Genomic DNA, 20,021 nt, shown 5'->3' on the forward strand with positions numbered 1-20,021 from the left:
TCTTTGTCTTGGCTAAGCAGTGCCTAGGAAGTGGTAATGGGCATAGTTATCAGGCATCATTCTTTATCCTCTATCACAGTTCTCTATCAGATAGTATTAGGCACTGGTCTTCAGCCTCAGTTTGCTGTGAAGGAAGCTAGTCAAGTTTCAGTGAGTGCAAGAGGATGGAAGCAACATGAATGGAAGAGATCTATAACTGAAAAGGGATTAACAGCAGAGTATAGAAGATCCAAGAGAGGTCAGAGGAAGAAAGGTCCTTGGCAAGGAGGTAGGGCTGAGCTTACCCAGATCGAGAGTGTCTGGAGAGATAGGAGTGGATGGATTTTTTTACCTCAGTAAATGGCAGGCATTAGAGAAGCAGAAGGTAAAAATTTGTTGGCTTTACGTCAAAGACTGGATGCTGTAGAGGCTAGAGCCCTGGACCAGCAATCAGGAAGAATTGAATTAAAATTAGACCTCAGACTTTTCATAACTGTGTGACTCCACACAAGTATTTTATCTTCCGTTTGTTTAAGTGTCTTCAACTGTAAAACAGGGATGATAATAGCACCTACCTACCAGGGTTATTGTGAAGATTAAATAAGAATTATTTAATAATAATAATTTGATAATAATAATAAATAAATTAAATAATTATGAAGTACTTAGCACACTAGGTGGCATATAATAAACACTATATACATGTTAACTTTTATTATTATAAAGGGAGAAAAATAGGGAGAAGATTATAAACTCAGTTGCCTTCAATGACATAATTAACATGTTGCTCCTTCCGCAATGTCTTCTAAGTGAAACCTTTTGAGACTGAATGAGGAGAAGGGAGTATCGAGGCTTATGGATATGCATATCCTCCCATAAAGTAGCCTTCTGCATATTTGTCTCCCAGGAAGATTACCTCTCCTTCAATGTGCTCAAATTGTAAAGTTATTGAAAGAAATGGTTCCTGATTGTTCAGGAATAGGTATTATCTGGTGCTTTATGTTCCTGGTTTGTGGAATATACTGTACTTTGCTCAGAGAAATTAATACTTTGGAAAGAATGCTTTCCTCTTTCTGTATACATCATATTTAGCCTTTAATTAAAATATAATTAAAAAAATCTAAGTTTAACTTTAGAAATTGTAGCAAGAAGCTTAAGGCATTTTTCTCTAGCTAATACCCTAGCTGAAGGCTGACTAGGGAAATTAAAAAGTAGGAGTCCTTTCCAGTTGATCAGCAAACAGCCCTCTGCCCAAGTCTAAACAATTCTGAAAGAGAGTTAAATGTTGAAAAAAAGTTCATCAAATCACTTGTTTGGCATCCTAGAAACAAATTCAATTCTATTAAAATATTTAATTGTATTAAAAGACTGAATCAGATATCTGATTTTTTCCTTTCAGTTGGATATGTTGACTTTGTATAGAGTCTATCACTACCTCTGTGCAAACCAAATGGTTAAATTACTTATTTATTTACTTACCATTTATTTATTTATTTACTATTACTTTTTTATTTATTTTATTACTATTACTATGTTATACAGCAAATTTAGACATCCAGAGTCGATTGCTGCCTGACTAGTTAACACAATGCTAATGAATCACAAGATGATAATTTTGGAATTAGAAGAGATCCTATGGCTATAGAATATGAATTTAATAGGAATAAATGCCAAATATATCTAAAACTTACCTAATAGGAATCCCCACTATCATCTATCCAATAAGTGTCTATCTAATCTGTACTTGAAGACCTCCACAGAAAGAGACTGCACCATCTCCTAAGGAAGACAATTCCACTTTTAGAAAGCAATAATTGTTAAGAAGTTTATCTTAATATCTAGCCTAAATTATTCTCTTTGCCTGCAGAACCAGATAGAACATGTCTAATCTGTCTTCTATGTTTCAACTATTCAAATACTTAAGCAAAGCTCTTGTGCCATCTTATCCCTGCAATATTATCCTCCTCTACCATCTTCTTCTGATACCAGTGTAACACTCAGACCCACACTTTAGGAAGATCACTTTGATAGCTGAATGGAGTTTGGATTAGAGTTGGGAGGGACTTGAGGCAAGCTAACCAAGCAGCAGGCTATTGCAGTCATCCATCCATGAATTGATAAAGGCTTGTATCAGGGTGTTGGCAATGCTAGAGAAGAGAAGCGGGGTGTATATGAGAGGATTTGACAATTGATAAGATATGGGAGGTTAGTGAGTGTGAGAAGTATTAGATCTCTAGGTTATAAGTCAGGGTGACTAGGAGAATGGTGGTTCACTTGACAGTAATAGAGAATTCAGGAAAAGAGAGAGTTGTGGAAGAAGGAAAGGTAATGAGTTCAATTTTGGACAGGTTGAGTTTATGGTACATCTAATTCAGTGATTTCCAAAGTGGGAACTGCCGCCCCCTGGTGGGTGCCACAGTGATCCAGGAAGGCAGTGATGGCCACAGGTGCATTTATCTTTCCTATTAATTGCTATTAAATTTTTTTTTAAAAATTAATTTCCAGGGGGCTAAGTAATATTTTTTCTGGAAAGGGGGCAGTAGGCCAAAATATTTTGGGAACCACTGATCTAATTTGAGATATCTATAGATAGATGGAGATACAAGATAAGAGGTCAGAAAAGAGGATTTGACAAATTGGTGTGAGAATCATTTATGTTAATATGATACTTGAATTGATGGGAGCTGATGAGATCACCAATGGGAAAAAAGCGGGGAAAGAAAAGAGAACTCAAGAGAGCATTGGGGTACACCTACCACTTGTGAATATGACCTGGATAAATATCTAACAAAGGAAGTAGAGGAGTGGCCAGAAAAATAAGAGGATAATAAGGAGAAGTCAGTGTTGTGAAAAACTTAGAGATAAGAATACCACAAAAAGAGAATGATTGATAGTGTCAAAGACTGTAGAGAGGTCAAGAAGGATGAGATTTGAGAAAAGGCTATTAGATTTGACAATTAAAAGATCATTAGTAACTATGGAGAGAACAATTTTAATTGAGCAATGAGGTCAATAGGCATGCTATAGAGACTTGAGAGGAAGGTAATGAATGAGAGACATTATTGTAGATGTCCTTCTCAAGGAGTTTATCCATAAAATGCAGGAGAGATAAAGGACAACTGTAGGAAGTATCTGAGATAAGATTTGAACCCAGGTCCTTCTGACTCCAGACCTGGCACTTTATCTATTGTACTACCTTGTTGCCCCTGGGAATTTACTTTTTAAAGACATTTGTGTCTCTTGTGTTCTAATAGTCATGAGAGATGGCATGATTAGAGATATTATTTTGGATTGACCCTCTCAGTACAGTAGTAAAATTTTATGTTCATTATACTGGCTCACATTAAAAAGAAAAACTTAATTAATCAAAATTGTTTGTTAAGAAATCAGCTCATGAACCAGAAAACTCTGATATGGATATTTCCAAATTCATACATTTCCAAAGGGAAATTTTGGCCATGTACTCATAAAAGACTGAGATAAACTGTTCAAAAGGCTCAGTGTTATTATCATCAAGTTTGGTTAGTAAAGTATATTACTAAAGAACAGGGGCAGTTCTCATTGTACTGTCTGCTTACTTGAATGAAGGAATGATTAGGAGCTGGATATGTTGATAAATTCTTTGTGAAACCTGTAAATTTCACTACGTTTCTTTAGTTTGCCCTCTTTTGGCTTTTCCTAAACTCTTGAAAATAGATTACCTTCTGTCTTATTTTCCCTTGTTGTGGAGCACAGGAATTTAGCAGAATTAATAGAAAATTCTACTTTGGAGATCAAAATGGTTCAGTGATCTTTCTAAAACACACTTAGAGGTGCAATATACCATAGGAGTCATCTAGTCCAAAGTCCCATTTGACAAAGTGGAAATTATGGACAAAATATGAGAAATGCCTTATGTCACCGCTCACTTTCTTTGGTCACATTATGTAATATGGTTTTTGTTTTGTTGGTTTTTTTCACCTCTTCCATCTTTCAGGATATTTTTAGGAACATCGCAAAACTGATTTTACCAGTTAGCTCATATCAGTACTCTGTTGTACCGCCTTGTGCAGCGCTATCATTATATTTAGTAATGATCCTTGATTCTGGCTCAATTTCCTCAGAGGTCTCTGAACTTATAATTATTTTTGATAACTATTTTAATATAATTAAGTTGTAAAACAATTAATTATAAATTATTTAAACTAATTTTAATAATTATTTCTACTTTTAATAATTAATAATTAAATATTATTTTACATTAAATGCAATAATTAACTAAATGAATTAGCTAATTTAATATAATTCTCTTACAATTCTCTTATTTTATTCTATACATTAAAACTACTCTGAGAAGAGGTTCATAGACTTCACTAGGATGCCAGCAGTGTCCATCTCCCATCTCTCTTGTCAAAAAGTGGTTAAGAAACCTCTTTAGCCTCAGTGTTATAGAGTCCTATAGATTCTGGGTTATTGAATAGCTAAATAACTGAAGCAGGTACTATGGAGGGTTTAGAGCTTCATTAAACCTTGAAGATGTGAAGGATATCCACTGCATCCTGGGCCATCTTTAGTCATCATGACTTTTGTCTTGCCACTGGACCTTGATGACTCTGAAAGAGAGAGTGAGTCTGATGGCTTTGTGCAATTCTGCCTCACTTAAATCTATTTTACAAGCAACTCAACTCATCTCCTTCTGTTATTACTGGTCCTCTGAAACAGGACAAATGACAACCAATAGCAGTTATAGTTCATCAAACTGGTTAGGAAGATATTGCTAGCATAAGAAACTGCAGACTAAATGGTGCTTACTTTGGAGTCTAATGAAGTCAGTGAAACACAGGACCCAGGCCAGTGAATTCATTCAGGGCTTTTTAAACATATAATTCTATGACTATAACTTTGCATCCAGGCTGGGTTTGGTTTAAGCTTTTCACAAGGGTATTAATTGCCTTCTTTAAAGTATTATCTATTAGCCAAATGTCTAAATCTTTCTTGTGCTCCTAAATACATTGGTATTTTTGACTCCTAATTCAGTACTGACAAGTTTTGTGTTTCTGCTGTCAGCAAAATTCCACTCATTTCAAATTAATTAATTTGCAGGAGAGATAAAGGACAAGTATAGGAAGTTTGTGAGATCAGATTTGAACCCAGGTCCTTCTAACTCCAGATCTGACTAATTAATTAATTAATTCTATAGTGGAGGCTAGCTGGGCTCTCCACATAGTGTATCACCTTGATCCCATTTGAAAGCAGGGCCAGTTAGGCAAGACTATGCCTTTGGTGATGGATTAACTTTTGTACTGATGATATCCCAGTTGTACATTCAGTTTATTTGAAACTGCTTTGGTATATCATCTATTCAAAACCATTGTTCACAAGTCTCCATTTTCCACTGAATCTCTTCTGCAGGCCTAAAATTAAGCATGTTGATATCATAAAATGGTAAAGAACATTTACTTAAAACATAATGCATGGTAAATATTGTACTGTAACAATTAAGAAGGAAAGAGTTGTTTCTTAAGGCTACTCTTTCCAAAAAACATCTGGGATTGGGATTGCAAGTGTACTCCATTTTCTCTTGATCCTTCTATCTTAAACATAACAAGAGATAGACACAGGAGGATTTTCTTTCTCAGAGTTAATTCTTTCTTGCCTCAACAAATAGGTAGGGAGCTATCCCAAGTTTTCATTGGAGTTGGTGAAGAACCTTACCAATTCTCCTATATATGAAAGGTTTCTCACATATACTCTATGCAGTTACAAATGCCACACCATAGGGCTTTCTGGTTTTTATCTGCCCATACCACTCATATCAGAAAACTCTGATATGGATAGTTCCAAGTTCATTCATTTCCAAAGGGAAATTTTCTAGTCAAATTTTCTTTTGACTGCCACTTCCTTACTTTGTCCCTTCCACCCTCTGGCTATTTCCAAAAAAATCTCCTTATGAGTTGCTGTTTGTGAGACTATCATAGCTGGCAAACAATGTTTTAACTTATTATCCATGCTAATGGGCAGTGTAATTTCCAAGGGACTCTTGCTATTTTTCTTCTCCATGAACATGCCCTTCCCCTTTCTGTTCCAAACAATCATTTGTTACAAAACTTACAACCAATCACCTAAAAAAACTCCATTGACCTTTGTTTCTTTTACATATACCTATGTTTTTATTGAAAAAATTAAATGCTATATTGAGACAATACCGAATAAAATGACAGATTTTCTATGTTCGTGCTATATACCTGCTATTTCTAGAGAAATGAAAAATTGAATTCTCTTTAAACAAAATCAAGCTTCCATTAGAAACAAAGGAAAGGTTTTTTAATGTTCACCATTCTTATCTATTCTGAAACATTCTTCATTTTGGTTTTTTATAGTGTGATACTTCCTGGGATAAAAATTATCTTGTGAAAAAATCCATGAGCTCTGAAAGTCATGTGCTAAACTCTGAAAAATTAATTAATGCTTAGAAGATAACTCAAGATAGAGAAATACTTGTTCTTATGTCACTATAATAGGATTTTAACTAGATTTTACTATGTGCCTTTGGTAAGAGAAAATCACAGCCTTGGAGATGGAAGGGATCTCATTGGGTCATTTAGTCTAGCTCCTGCTTAAAAGGTAAATTCTAGTTATGATAACAAAAATGATGGTGATGATAATTATGGAATCAATCTGCAACTGGGTTATTCTCAAAGATATGTGGCATAACATTGAAGTATTACTTTTGTCCATTATGATGACTAAAATAATCAAGAGGCAGTATTTCTCAATATTAAGATAAGTTATTAATTGACTAGTGAAGACATCTTGTTTATAGATAAATAAGGAGAAACTTCCATCCTGCCTCTAACAAAAGCCAACTCAGTGAGAAGCCATGAGGCATGAAAGTAAATTACTTTAGTTTGGAAGCTGATCGACCTTCAAAACCAGATGTTTAAGAAAGGTTTCATATAGAAATTATTACAATTCAACATTAATTTTTCTCACAATAAAGCATCCTAATATTTCCAATAGATTTCATTGCCTGAAAGGAAATACTTTTATACTGTAGAGACCTCTCTCTCTCTCTCTCTCTCTCTCTCTCTCTCTCTCTCTCTCTCTCTCTCTCTCTCTCTCTCTTTCATTCTGTATTTGACTTGGATATATATATATTTCTGGGAATAAAAGTCATTCCATAATAGATAATCAAAGGATATCAAAAGATAACTCTCAAGTAAAGATATCTAAACTATTAGAACCATATAAAATACTCCAAATAATGAACAGAGAAAACCAAATTAAAGCAATTCTGAAGTTCTACTTTCATACCCATCAGACTGGCAAGAATAAGGGAAGATGACAAATGTTGGAGAGATTGTCAGCACACAGGTACATTAAGGCACTATTGGTAGAGTTGTGAACTGATATAGACATTCTGGAAAGCAATTTGCAACTGTTTCAGTGATGTGCTAGGGTCCATTTAGATTGGGTTGTGGGAGAGGTTATGGTTAAAATTTCAATGTGATTACTTGTACCTCAGAAATTGGTAAGCACTACATATCAGGTATTGCTTTATTGCTTTGTTGATTGTCTAGAGTACTTATGAAAGTGATGGAAAATATTAACAGTGCAAATTAAATTTAAAAGTAGATTGTGCACATTTTTTCAGAGAGCTTACTGTTAGACATTTACTAGCATACCCTTGCATATACCCCAAAAAGATCAAAGTAAGAAGATAACTATTAGGTACACAAGTATTTGCATCAACTCTTCTTGTAAGACTGAAAAAAACCCTTGGAAACTAAGGGAGGGCCCACTTACTGAGGAATGGCCAAGTAAATATGTCTATGAATTTAATAAATTATAACTTAAATGATGAAATCATTAGTTTTAGATAGAACTGAGAAGATCTGTGTAAACTGTTTCAGGGTGAAGTAAATATAAGGAGTTGATTAATTTATACTATGAAAATATTATAAAGAAAATTAATTTTGAATGAATTTAAAACTGATCAATTCAATGACAAATCATGATTCTAGAGGGCTAAAGATGACTTATGCTACATACTTCCTCATAGAGTGATGATGGATTCAGAACACAGAATGAGACATGTAATTTTGGGTATGGCAAATAAAATAATTTGTTTCACTTGACTATGCTTATTTATTGTGAGAATTCAACTATAATTTTTATTTGATTGCAAGAGTGGGGAGGAAAATGGGATGGAGAGAGAAAAAATGTTTTTTAATAAGAAAATTTTGACAAAAATATAGAGACCTAGGGTAGGAGATAAAAATCATGTGGGTACAGGATGGGGTCAATATTATCCCCATCAACCTTTTTACTATTGTAGTTGTATGTAACCATATTCCATAAGCTTTCAAAGGATGATCTATATCTCAATACTTTTAGTCAATTAGAAAAAAATCACATATACAACAGCCTATAGAAAATGATTGCTATTATTATTAATATGAAAAAAATAACATCCCAGGACTGTTGCTTTCCTGTGTTGAAAAAAGAAAAGAACAAGAAGATAATCATAATAAAAACTTTCACACTCATAACTTTTCCAATTAATTAATTTTTTTTTGTTCAAATTCTTGGTAGAATTAAATGAGATTGTTGTCAAAAGAAATTCCCCTGGACCAGGTCTGAGGAGAATTATCTGGGAAAACGCTGGGACCAAGTTTAGCTGTGAGGTGTTGGAACGTCTGAGATTCAACTCTCATACAAGTCTTAAAGAAAATAGTTTATATCCGTGGACTATTATGATAGGCTCAAGGATTCTTTTGGTATTTTGCAGGATGCATTCATTACCTGGCATCTTTCTTGGATTATGAAGAAAAAAAGTATTTATTCCATTCCATATTCATTCTAGCTAAAGAGTAGAATTGCTTTGTGACAATTCTGATTCTCCTAAAAAGTAGTCAATTTGGACACATTGTATGTATCTATTTGCTGTGCATAGAAATGTTTTCAATTTTATACAGAAACACATTTAAATGGAAATATGTTTAAAAACCTCTTAACATTGTTTTAGTTTTTTAATTTTAATTGCACATTGTATTTAATGTTTTGATTTTTAAGTTTAGAATAGGAAAAGAAAACTTGTAAAATGCCCACTCAGGTACTTAGTATTTGGCAGACACTTGCTTACATTAGGGGGAAAATACATTAATATTTTGAGAATGGAAAATGCCCATACCATCCAGCAGAGTAGGAATGCTTGGCAAACTTCAAATGCTTTTTATTTATGCCTCATAACCTATAATGACTGACTGCTTAGATATTTCAAGTCTTAAAATGCCACAGTTCTGGGTCTTTTGAAGTTTATAAGAGTTTATTTAATTTTGAGGAAAACGTACAGATATCTTCCACAACCAATTGAGAGTGATAATGCTTAGTAAGGTAAGTTTCTCAACACTTTTTTCTTTTAATAGGTAGGTAAACCACTTCAGAAGAAGGAATTAAATTTGTGTAGAGTATGCATTTTCTTTTCAAAAGAATGTAAGCTCCTAAGGGCAAGGACTATTTCTTCTATTTCTACTTGTCTTTGTGTCCTTACCACCCAATACAGTGCTTTGCTCATAATAGTTGCTTAATAAATATTTAGTGAACTGAATGACTAAACCTTCTTTGAACAATAAAACATGCATTGTGTGTGTGTGTGTGTGTGTGTGCGTGTGTGTGCGCGTGTGTGTGTGTGTGTGTGTGTGTGTGTGTGTGTGTGTTACTGCAGGACAGTTTTCCAGCTCGATTTGGAGGAATTCATTTTGTCAACCAGCCTTGGTACATCCATGCCCTGTACACTGTCATAAGGCCTTTTCTAAAGGAGAAGACACGCAAAAGGGTATTTTAAATATTTTTTCTTTACTAATATTATACATTCTGTTAATTGCATAATGTGAATTACTATAAAATAGACTAATACGAAATGCATATTTATTAACACATTTGGTATATATGGATATTTTTAGCCTTTTTTACTATGTGCTTTAAGCTCTACTATTAAAGTCTAGTATTTCCTTTTCACCTTGTTGACATTTATGTTAATAAAAATATAATTTAATTACCATAATGTGATTTGTCCACTCAAAGTAAAAATGAAGTATATTGCCCATTCTCTCTCTCTCTCTCTCTCTCTCTCTCTTTCTCTCTCTCTCTCTCTCTCCACACACACACACACACACACACACACACAACACATGCATATCTATTTTCTTAAAGTAGATATAATTTGGCAAGATCAATTATACAGTAAACTCTGAGCTGCCTGACGGTAATTTCTATGGTTATTCAAACCTTCTGGTTAATACAAATCTATGAATAGATTACTAATTTTCATTGAATTTGAATATGTAAAATATACAATATTATAATTATGGTGAAATTAATTTATCCTTTTCTTGAGCATTAAGGAGGTAATGCTTCAGTGTAACCATGACTATCAAAGTTACATGTACTTCTGAAAGTATAAATTGTTTATAATAACAAAATTATAATATATCATTTAAAACAACACTGTGTAATAGTGAATGGACATGGAAATCAGAGTCAGTAAACACTTATGTTCACATCCTTCCTTGGTCACTTATTTGACCAAGCCTCAAATTACTTAAATCCCTTTAATCTTAGTTTACATAGTTGAAAGTTTAGATAAAAATAGAACCATCTTCACAGGGTGTGAATATGAATGTGTATGTATAAAGCTTCACAAATCCCAACATGCTATATAAAATGTTATTTATTATTAATAGCACATTATTAGAAATACAGTAACAGATTATAATATTTTCTACAGTCACAATCTTGTTAGAACTGTCACAATTATTTAAGGAATTGCTTCAAAAACTGTGAAAACAGAATTAAATCATTTTTTAAAATAGAAAATGGAATTATTCAGTATCTTAGGAACTCCTCTTTCATCTCTTTTTGTCTTCCCATCTCCTAATAGAGGAGAAAGCAGTTTATCATAGAAATGGATGCAAATATATACATACATGTATAGACAAATGCACATTTATAAGTGCACAATATGTATGTGCATATACATGCAACTTGTGTGTGCATGCATACATATGTGCATACATGCACACCTACACACATATACATCTAATGTATAGTGTTGAAGCCTTAATTCGTACTTCATTTTTACCCACATAGAAGGAAGCAATAGATATTTGAATGGTAAAAGTATCCATTTCAATGTTAAGATTTTATGAATGCTCTTGAATTACTGATGAGCTTCTCTTGGCCAAGGAAATGTTAGGTCCTTAAAGGGAGTCTAGAATTATTTGCATAATTTTCAAATAAAATATTCCAAAATCAACCTTTTTCATTTCAGATAAAACTTTTTTATAGCCCAAAATATATTTTTGCATTTCAATTTGTATGTATTTTATAGAAGTATCTTGAAGTGTGTATAGCGTATGTCTCCCTTCTTGCAATTTTCGTTGTTGAAACACAGGACCAAAGGAAGGCTAGGAGATACTCTAGCAGGACTTCACTATAAGGGAATCTGATACTAGCCCAGGCTCAAAAGAAAAACTAGAATTCCTTTCTTTCATTAAAACCTGTTTAAATTGGAAAATTCATGTGAGAATATAGTTGTGCATCACATCACACACAATTTTATACATGTTGGCAAGTTGGGGTAACTTCAAAATATCATCCAAATATTTGCTGTTCAGATGCTAGAATATGAAATTTATTACTAAATCATTCTAAATATTAAGATAAACTACGCAAAGTATTTTTGAAAGGTTTAATTAATTTTGGAAAAATTTACATAATATAAATAAACAGTGCAAAAATTGAAATGCACTTTTAGGGGACACTTACAGATGGAATTAGTTGCAGGTACTCACTGGAATAAATGATTTAAAATATTACCTTTTTACATTTCATGTTTATAATTTAACCTTTTCAAACTATAATTGGGGGCAACAGATGGTCTTTTTTCTCTTATGAAAAAAGAAGTCTGTGACTCCATAAAATATAAGCAATATATGCTGATTCTTAAACATCCTAATAAAATCATTAAATTTTTTTCTATTTTTTCTAAACTATTTTTTGTATTTCTCTGGGAATATTATATACTGCTTTGAGTCCAAGTGATGATAAGGGCCACTATAGGTAGGGGGTTAAGCAGTGTTTGAAAAGAGGAAGAATGGATGATTATAGCAATACTGGGGAATGGCAGCAACATGGGGACAATTGTGAGCATGTGGATAACTCTTCAGATTTCCATGCTTATGGGAATGTTTTTAAAGATCTGTATTTCAATTATTTGAAATGTAAAAGCTGGAAATCTATAGTAGAAAAGTACTTGGAAATTTTAGTTATCACTTGGGTCACAAATTGCTACTCATTTTGAAGGAACCCACAAACATTAGATTTTTATTCTATCTCTCATTTTCCATGGTAGAATAACATTTAGGGCTGATTTGAGTAAAACATTCTTAGTAGTAGTTAGGAGAAAGGCTTCAAACTAGTGTCAATTTACAAATTTAATTTATGGGTTGGCAAAGGTCCAGTTGCTGAATCATTTGTGAAATAGCATCATTTTCAAAAAAGGTCAGTAGGATTTATTATACAAATCATCATATTGAATGAATGGTTGACCCATAGATTTGTTTATGGTACATACAAATCCTCCTTTGGATTACCCAAGATCAGAATAGCATATATATTCCGGGACCTTGGGTAAGGTATGGCCTTAAAGAAGTGGTTCTTCAATCTTACTGTTATGTTAAACTGCCTTCGCAAAATTATATAATTACTTTTTAGCCAAGGCAGTTATGTTTTTTTTTTTATGATTTGTGGTGTGGATGTCTTCTTTTTCTCTTAAAATGTAGATATTTCTGCATGGAAATAACCTGAACAGCCTGCACCAACTCATTCATCCAGAGATTCTACCTTCTGAATTTGGAGGGATGCTACCCCCTTATGATATGGGTACATGGGCAAGAACACTGCTAGACCATGAGTATGATGATGATAGTGAGTACAATGTGGACTCCTACAATATGCCAGTGAAAGAAGTGGAGAAAGAATTATCTCCAAAATCCATGAAGAGGTATGTTGCAGACAGGTGTAGTTTATCACTATGTAAATTGAATTTTCATTTATACATTATAATGAAATTTTTTGTTTCACTTTATATATATGTGTGTGTTTATCATATGATAGTTTCCCTGTATATTGAGGATGTTCTCTCTGGAACTATAGAAAGATGAGTGTCTGAGACTATAATGGCATACTTGAGGCCAGTATTCCATGAATTCTCAAAAATGAGATGGGAAAAATAATTTCTACCTGATTTTCTACTTGGGTTAGTCTTATGGTCGTATTGAGACAATGTAGTATAGTGTACGAAAACTATTTGAATTAGAATTAGATTTAGAAATTAAATAAAAAAACACAAGTATGATCCTACATAAACCAATTTACCAGCAATATGATCCTGGGCAAGTCACAAAAGTCCTCTGTGTTTCATTTCTAAAATGAGGTGAATAATATTACATACCTCATAGGATTGTTACAAGAATTAAATTGGATAATGTTTAGAAAATTCTTTGTAAGATCTTAAAATGTTATTGAAATTTCAGTTATTATTAATATAAATTATTATTAAGAGCAGGTCAACTATCCCCCAGCTGGGGTATTGTGGTTCATTCTCTGCTGAGATAGATTTCAAAGGATCAGTGAGAAGGAGGCACTTTTCCCTTTATGCAAATTATCAAAGAGGTACCTTTTGTTGCATATTTCTGGATCCAGTGCCCTAAATTTAAATTCTTAACTCCTAAACACGTTCAGAGAGGATCCTTTCATTAATATCAAAGTATCAGGAGTTACTTGGGTATCCTTTTTGTCCAACCATATTTCCACCCAGTCCACCCCTTTTCTTGCAGATATCTAGCTGAATGGTACTTAATGACTGAGTATCCCTAGTCTCTAGGGGTGAAAGAGAAATAGAACTGAAACAATATTCAGATTGGGATATAAGCCCATAATCAGTTTATGCCTGACTTGTTTTATTTAGGAGATGTTCCACATTTGCAATGGTTCACAGCATCTCAAAACCAATTCTGACATCTGTAGTGCATAACGAGAGAAGAGAGATCAGAACAGAATCCCAGTCTGCCTTTAATTTTTTTCCATTAGGTTAAAGCTTTTTTGTCCATATATATATATATATATATATGTGTGTGTGTGTGTGTGTGTGTGTGTGTATGTATGTATGTATGTATATATATATATTCAGAGATTAGTAGAAAGAGGTAAAGAACATATAACCTCAAAAGGATAACAAATCTTTTTTAAAAAAGAAATATATCATATTTCCATGCTTCATTGATGAGGACACTCTTTCTAGCAGTGCTTCTCAGAACCCTTTCTCAGTAGATAGTCTTCACGAATTTTTAGGATACTACAAATCATTAGCTTGTGACTAGCCTCTGATGAGAAGTCTGTCCGAACTTAAATCGTACTTCTATTTTCATTGACATGATAGTCCATTGTCAGGCTTATTTTTTCTGCTTAATAGGAACTGCCAGTGTTTGCCCTGAATACACAGGTCTGTCCTTCAAGGACACAGGGGCAAGTCTATGCCAAAAAGAAGTGTCAGAACAGGACGTTCTAGACTTTGTAGATGTGCATTAGATGTTACATTCAGCCTGTGCTAAAATGGTCTGCCATTTCCTATTGGAGCTTCAGTGCATGTGTGAATGTTATAAGAACATATTTCAACAAAAATACATTATTGTACATGTTCATTATCTTTTCTTTCATCTTCTTACTACCCCTTAGCTATTTGTTTTAAAAGTTTCCTTTCTACAGTCTCGATGCTAAGTAAATTAAATAGACCAAGGGACCCAGGGTCTCCATTTCATCAACAATTCACTAGGAGAAAATGAAAACCTTTGAGAAACTCATTAACTCTTTCAGGTCAGTGGGTTAACAGTTGTTAAAGATCTCAAAGGCATTATTAGTAAATCGTCTCATCTTTCAGTTTGAAATTGGACTTATAAATTTGCAAACCACTTTGTACTTAATTAAAAAAATTTTTTTTTTGGTCTAGTCTGTGATTTCATCAGCAGAAAGAACTCTGGTTTAGAAACTCCTGCCATCACAGGCAATGCAAAACTACTAAGAAATCAATCAAATGAAAAGCATTAATTAAATGCCTGCTATAAGCCAGGTTCTATGCTTAGTGTTAGGGATTCAGATTGCAAAATAAATAAATGAAACAATCCATATTCTTCAGTTTACATTTCTATTCATTCATTCATTCATTCTGACTGGAAATTCTTTAATTAATTAATTTAGAAAATTTTTCCATGTTTACATGTTCTTTCTCTCCCCTCCTCCTACCCCACTCCTATAGCCAATGAGCAATTCCACTGGGTTTTTTACATGTGTCATTGATCAAGACCTATTTCCATAATATGAATATTTGCATTGGGGTGATTGCTTAGAGTCTACATCCTCAATCATATTCCCATCGACCCACGTGGATACTACACTTAGTGTTAGGGATTCAGATTGTAAAATAAATAAATGAAATAATCCATATTCTTCAGTTTACATTTTATTGGTGGAGAAAACAAAGTGTGTGTATGTGTGCATGTTGCGTGTGCACACATATGGACACACAGAACAACTACAGAGTAGATTTATAACAGCTGAGCAGGATTTAACACTTCTGAACTTTGTCACTCACTGGCTTATTATCCACCAGTCAACTGAGCATTCCTAAAAGAAGATGGTATATCCTGTTTTTCAAATAGTCCAGTTTCATTTGTTTGCTTGCTTGTATTTAGGATTTTTATTTATGATCTTTTAATATAGGTAAATAGCTTATCTTTGCCTAATGCATTTGAGGCCGAGGTTGTCAGTCAACAGTTATTTTTTGGAATATCTACTATATGCCAGGCACTGAGCTATGCATTGTCTCTTTCCTATAATGGTTCCTTTTCCTACTTAGTCACCTTGTGACTTTCTTCTTTCACTGTCCTCAAGTTGGAGATTGCTGCCTATTTGGCTATTGAGGTGAAACAATAAAAAGGAGTTATCTTTGAAATTTTCTGTTATGCTTTCAAAACCTATTTACATACAGCTTAGAGTTGAATCAGTTCGCTTAATCATGTAATTCATTTTGGGGGGTTTCATTTTGATTTCAGCTTATAAATGGTTTTGCTGTCCGCTTTTTTCATCATTAGCCTGTACTTTAGCTTATAGTTTTTCTATCTAAAGTTAATGATGTCTGCTAAGAAGCATATTGCCATTGCCACAACAATATTCAATTGGCTGGTAGAGCAGCAGGGAGAAAAAAATCATTATGGAGAGAATTTTAAAAGGGCAGCTGCTTTGCTAATGCTATAGCTATTAAGGAGGCAGTTTTCTGCCACAACAGTAGCATGTTTCATTAGCTTTTCTCCTTCCTAATTTTAAGTTGTTTCCCAGTGATAAATTGAAGTATAACTCTAGCCTGCTACAGAGTTGTATGTATATAAAGGCTTTTGTTCAGATTACTTGCTTCTCCAATAATAAAATGATGCTTAAGCTAGAAAAGAGTGGCTACTTATTTGTTAAATAACTTAAAAATTCTAAGTAATGAATTCACTAGATATTAAGTTTTGTTATCTTTACATGGTCTGGTTGGGAATTCCTTTTTTTTTCAATGTTAATATTTTTGATATCTGATCTTAATGAATGGAGATACAGTGGCATTGGAAATCCGAATTTGTGAATAATATGGAAAAATGCATTTAGACTTCATTTGCTTCATAGAATTCTTAAGGATAGGAATTTTGTTTTATATTTTGCAACTTTAATGTTATTCTTGACTCCTTATTTTCATTGCACACGTCCAATAGGTTACCAAATCTTGATATTTTTATCTTCGCATCAACTCTCTTATATTTCCCCTTACAAGCCTTCATATTTACCTGCCTCAACTATTGAAATAGTTTTCAAATTGGTTTCCTTGACTCGTCTCTTCTCATTCTAATTCATACTCCAAACAGTTGCATAGGTTGTTTTCCTAAAACATAGACATCCTTTTGTCATCTTCAAACTCCAGTGACTCCCTGTTACTTATAGGATTAAATAGATTTTTTAGGGGGAAAATTTGTAACCCTTCTAACCAGATCCTTTCCAACCTTTATTCTTACATTTTACCCCTCTCTATGTGTACTGCAAAGGCATTCATCTCCAAGTTTTATGGCCTTAGAATTTGTAGTATTGAAAAAATTATAGTCATGCCTCAACTCACTATGAAAAGAATCAGGAAGATGGTCGAGTTCCCTGAATTAGCTTACATGCATAGAACCCTTTTCTACTCAACACTCGATGTCCAGACAGATTTAATTCCACCCTTGCACTACAGGCACTGTGGACACTATGACAAAAATGTACCCAAGGGATTGACATTTTATGGAGGAAATTGATAGCATTACTTCATTTTACAGCAGCCTAATTTGAGTCGCCATTTGTCTCTTTTTTCATGTATCTCCTTTGCTCTTGTGCTTCCAATTCATAATTCCTTGATTTTGGGGGGGAAATTCAAACAAAGAAAAGAGGGAATAGTGTCAATGAAGGACATCATCTGTTTAATTATTCTATCAATAATTTGAATGCGACAGATGTGCTAGAAAAGTGTAATATGGATAATTTGGTTGACTGTGGCTAAATTATTAATCAATTCATTCATTTAACTATCTATCTATTTATACTCATTCATTTATTATTTGCTTGTTCCTAGATCTCAGTCAGTGGTGGATCCTGCAGTGCTAAAACGCATGGATAAAAATGAGGAAGAAAACATGCAGCCTTTACTTTCTCTGGACTAAGAATCTATTAACATCACCAATAAATTGGAATGGAAGGTATTCTCTTTAGGCAAGAAGCAAACCATTGGGGAAGAATGTACCAGCTGGGAATCTAATTTATTCATATTAATGTAGCATAATGTAATAAGGCAGCAGGTTTTCCCAGTGTGCCTAAAACATAGGTGACCTGGGCTGGATTTTTTTTTAAAATCAATAATTTATTCTGTAAGTGCCAACTTGTTTGTAAATACAACATAAGCTCCACTTCACTTTTGTTAGTCTTGATAGCAACATAGTTTGGAAAAGGATGACTCAAGTCCCTATCATACACACACACACACACACACACACACACACACACACACACACACACAGAGACACATACACACACTCACTCCACACTGTAACCAAAGGGGTAAAACACATGAAAAAGATCAAAGCTAATTAAATATATAGCCCTGTTTCCTATGAAGCCATACTACAGCTATCATAGTGACTACTACATCTTTTTCCACTGAGATTCTCTTTCAGTATGTTAATACACTTCTTCCTAAGAAAAGGGAAATTGATAATCTTGGGAAATAATATTATTATTGCAACGTTCCTAGATGGAGAGTATCATTTCACAGGAAGCATGCCCTGAGATCTTCACTAGCCTTGTATTAGTGAGTCAAAGGATTGCAGTTGAGGTGGTAAACCAAACTTTGGAACTGTTTTAGGTTTGAATCTTTGGGCACTGGGAAGAGGCATTTTCCTCTCAGTTAAGATGTAGAATTTGGGAACAGTGTGGACTCTTCTCAGACTTCTGTCTTCACAATTTGTTCTTTATTGAAGGCTCCATTGTATTTTGGCTGCTATAATTGGAGAACTTTTTCTCAAATCTCATCAACAAAGAGGAAGAGAACTCATAGAAGCCGAATGTTTTGACAACTAATTTTGAACACAACACTTTCAATTAGCAGACAAGGGGCTAACTTCTGAATCATGTGAACTGGTTGGTTAAAAAAATACATATATATACATATATATATATATTTTTACTGAGCTCTAAAGAAGAGACGTACTAATTAAGGATCCATAAACCCCATGAGAGTTGTTCAGTATGCTTAGAGACGTTATAGATTTTCATATGAGGTACTGCTGAAACCTACTTTATCTAAAGGTCAATGTAAACCAGGTGTAGTGAAACAGACTCTCAGTGACTGTTTAAGGGCGTACTAATTTTATCTGTAATGTAGTTTTGAACATGTGCCATATTGCTGAAATCCTTTTTACCTCAGAGGAACAACAGATCTTGATGCATATATTTAATGGCATTCATCAACTGTATTTTTCTCAAATTGACCAATGTTAGGTTTCCATCATCCACTTGAATCTCTGTGTAGGAAGGGAGAAATGAATGGACAAATTGCATTTCGGTGTTATAGCTAAATCACCAAAGCTAGTGTGCGTGATGTAGACTAAAACCAGCTTTGGGGTTCATCTCATTTTTTATGGATCACCAATGAAAGGGAACTCTTCCAATATGGTGTCAATATTTTCTTTTGTTTAAATTCCTATTATCAGGGAAAGGAATCAATGTCCCTATCACTCTTTTGGGTTTGGGGCTTAATGGACAAAAACTATATGTCTGAGGATGAAGAGAAGAGAAAGATAGTAACTCAACAAGTTTTTGGGAACTGGAAGCAATATAGTTTTATTGCTCCCTTTATAAGGACTTTTACACTCAAGGTCTCCTTTCCCAAATCTAACCTAACTTGGACATCTGGATCATATCAGAATCTGTAGCCAAAACAGGAGAGACAGATGCTCTTTTCCTTTTTGTATTGATCACTTAATCAATTTGCATGAAATATTTTAGATCACAATGCCTTGGAACATTAGTCTATTTTAAAAGTATTGGGGAATTAAGAAAAAACAAAAAACAAAAAACACCAGTGCATCGATTGGTACAATTCAAAGTATGTTAAGAAATTGCTAGTAAATCTGAATTAACAACTTAAAAAATGCCAATTTCTCTTCAGTGTCAGAAAAAAGCACTTACTGTATCAAATATTCAGCTCAACCTACTAATAATTTAATGCTGAAAATGATTTGGAAATAAAGGATCATGGACCTTTCATTTCTTATTTAATGATTATACTGCTAAGTGACCCTGAATGTCTATGTTTTCATGTTTGTATATATGGCAGACAATTTGGAGCTTTAGGCTTCATACTCTTCACAACTCTCTGTAAGGTT

General features: G+C 33.7%; 1 protein-coding gene across 1 annotated transcript in view; it reads left to right on the forward strand.

The window, feature by feature from the left end:
- CLVS2 (clavesin 2) overlaps positions 1-17,801 on the forward strand; it is a 97,210-nt gene extending 79,409 nt beyond the window's left edge. The window contains exons 3-5 of the mRNA XM_044676015.1: positions 9,686-9,796; positions 12,804-13,024; positions 17,714-17,801. Coding sequence (XP_044531950.1) covers positions 9,686-9,796; positions 12,804-13,024; positions 17,714-17,801 — 420 coding nt within the window. The remainder of the gene's footprint in view (positions 1-9,685; positions 9,797-12,803; positions 13,025-17,713) is intronic.
- The last annotated feature ends 2,220 nt before the right edge of the window (positions 17,802-20,021 follow it).

Source organism: Gracilinanus agilis, chromosome 4, assembly GCF_016433145.1.
Source record: "Gracilinanus agilis isolate LMUSP501 chromosome 4, AgileGrace, whole genome shotgun sequence".
NCBI lineage: Eukaryota > Metazoa > Chordata > Mammalia > Didelphimorphia > Didelphidae > Gracilinanus > Gracilinanus agilis.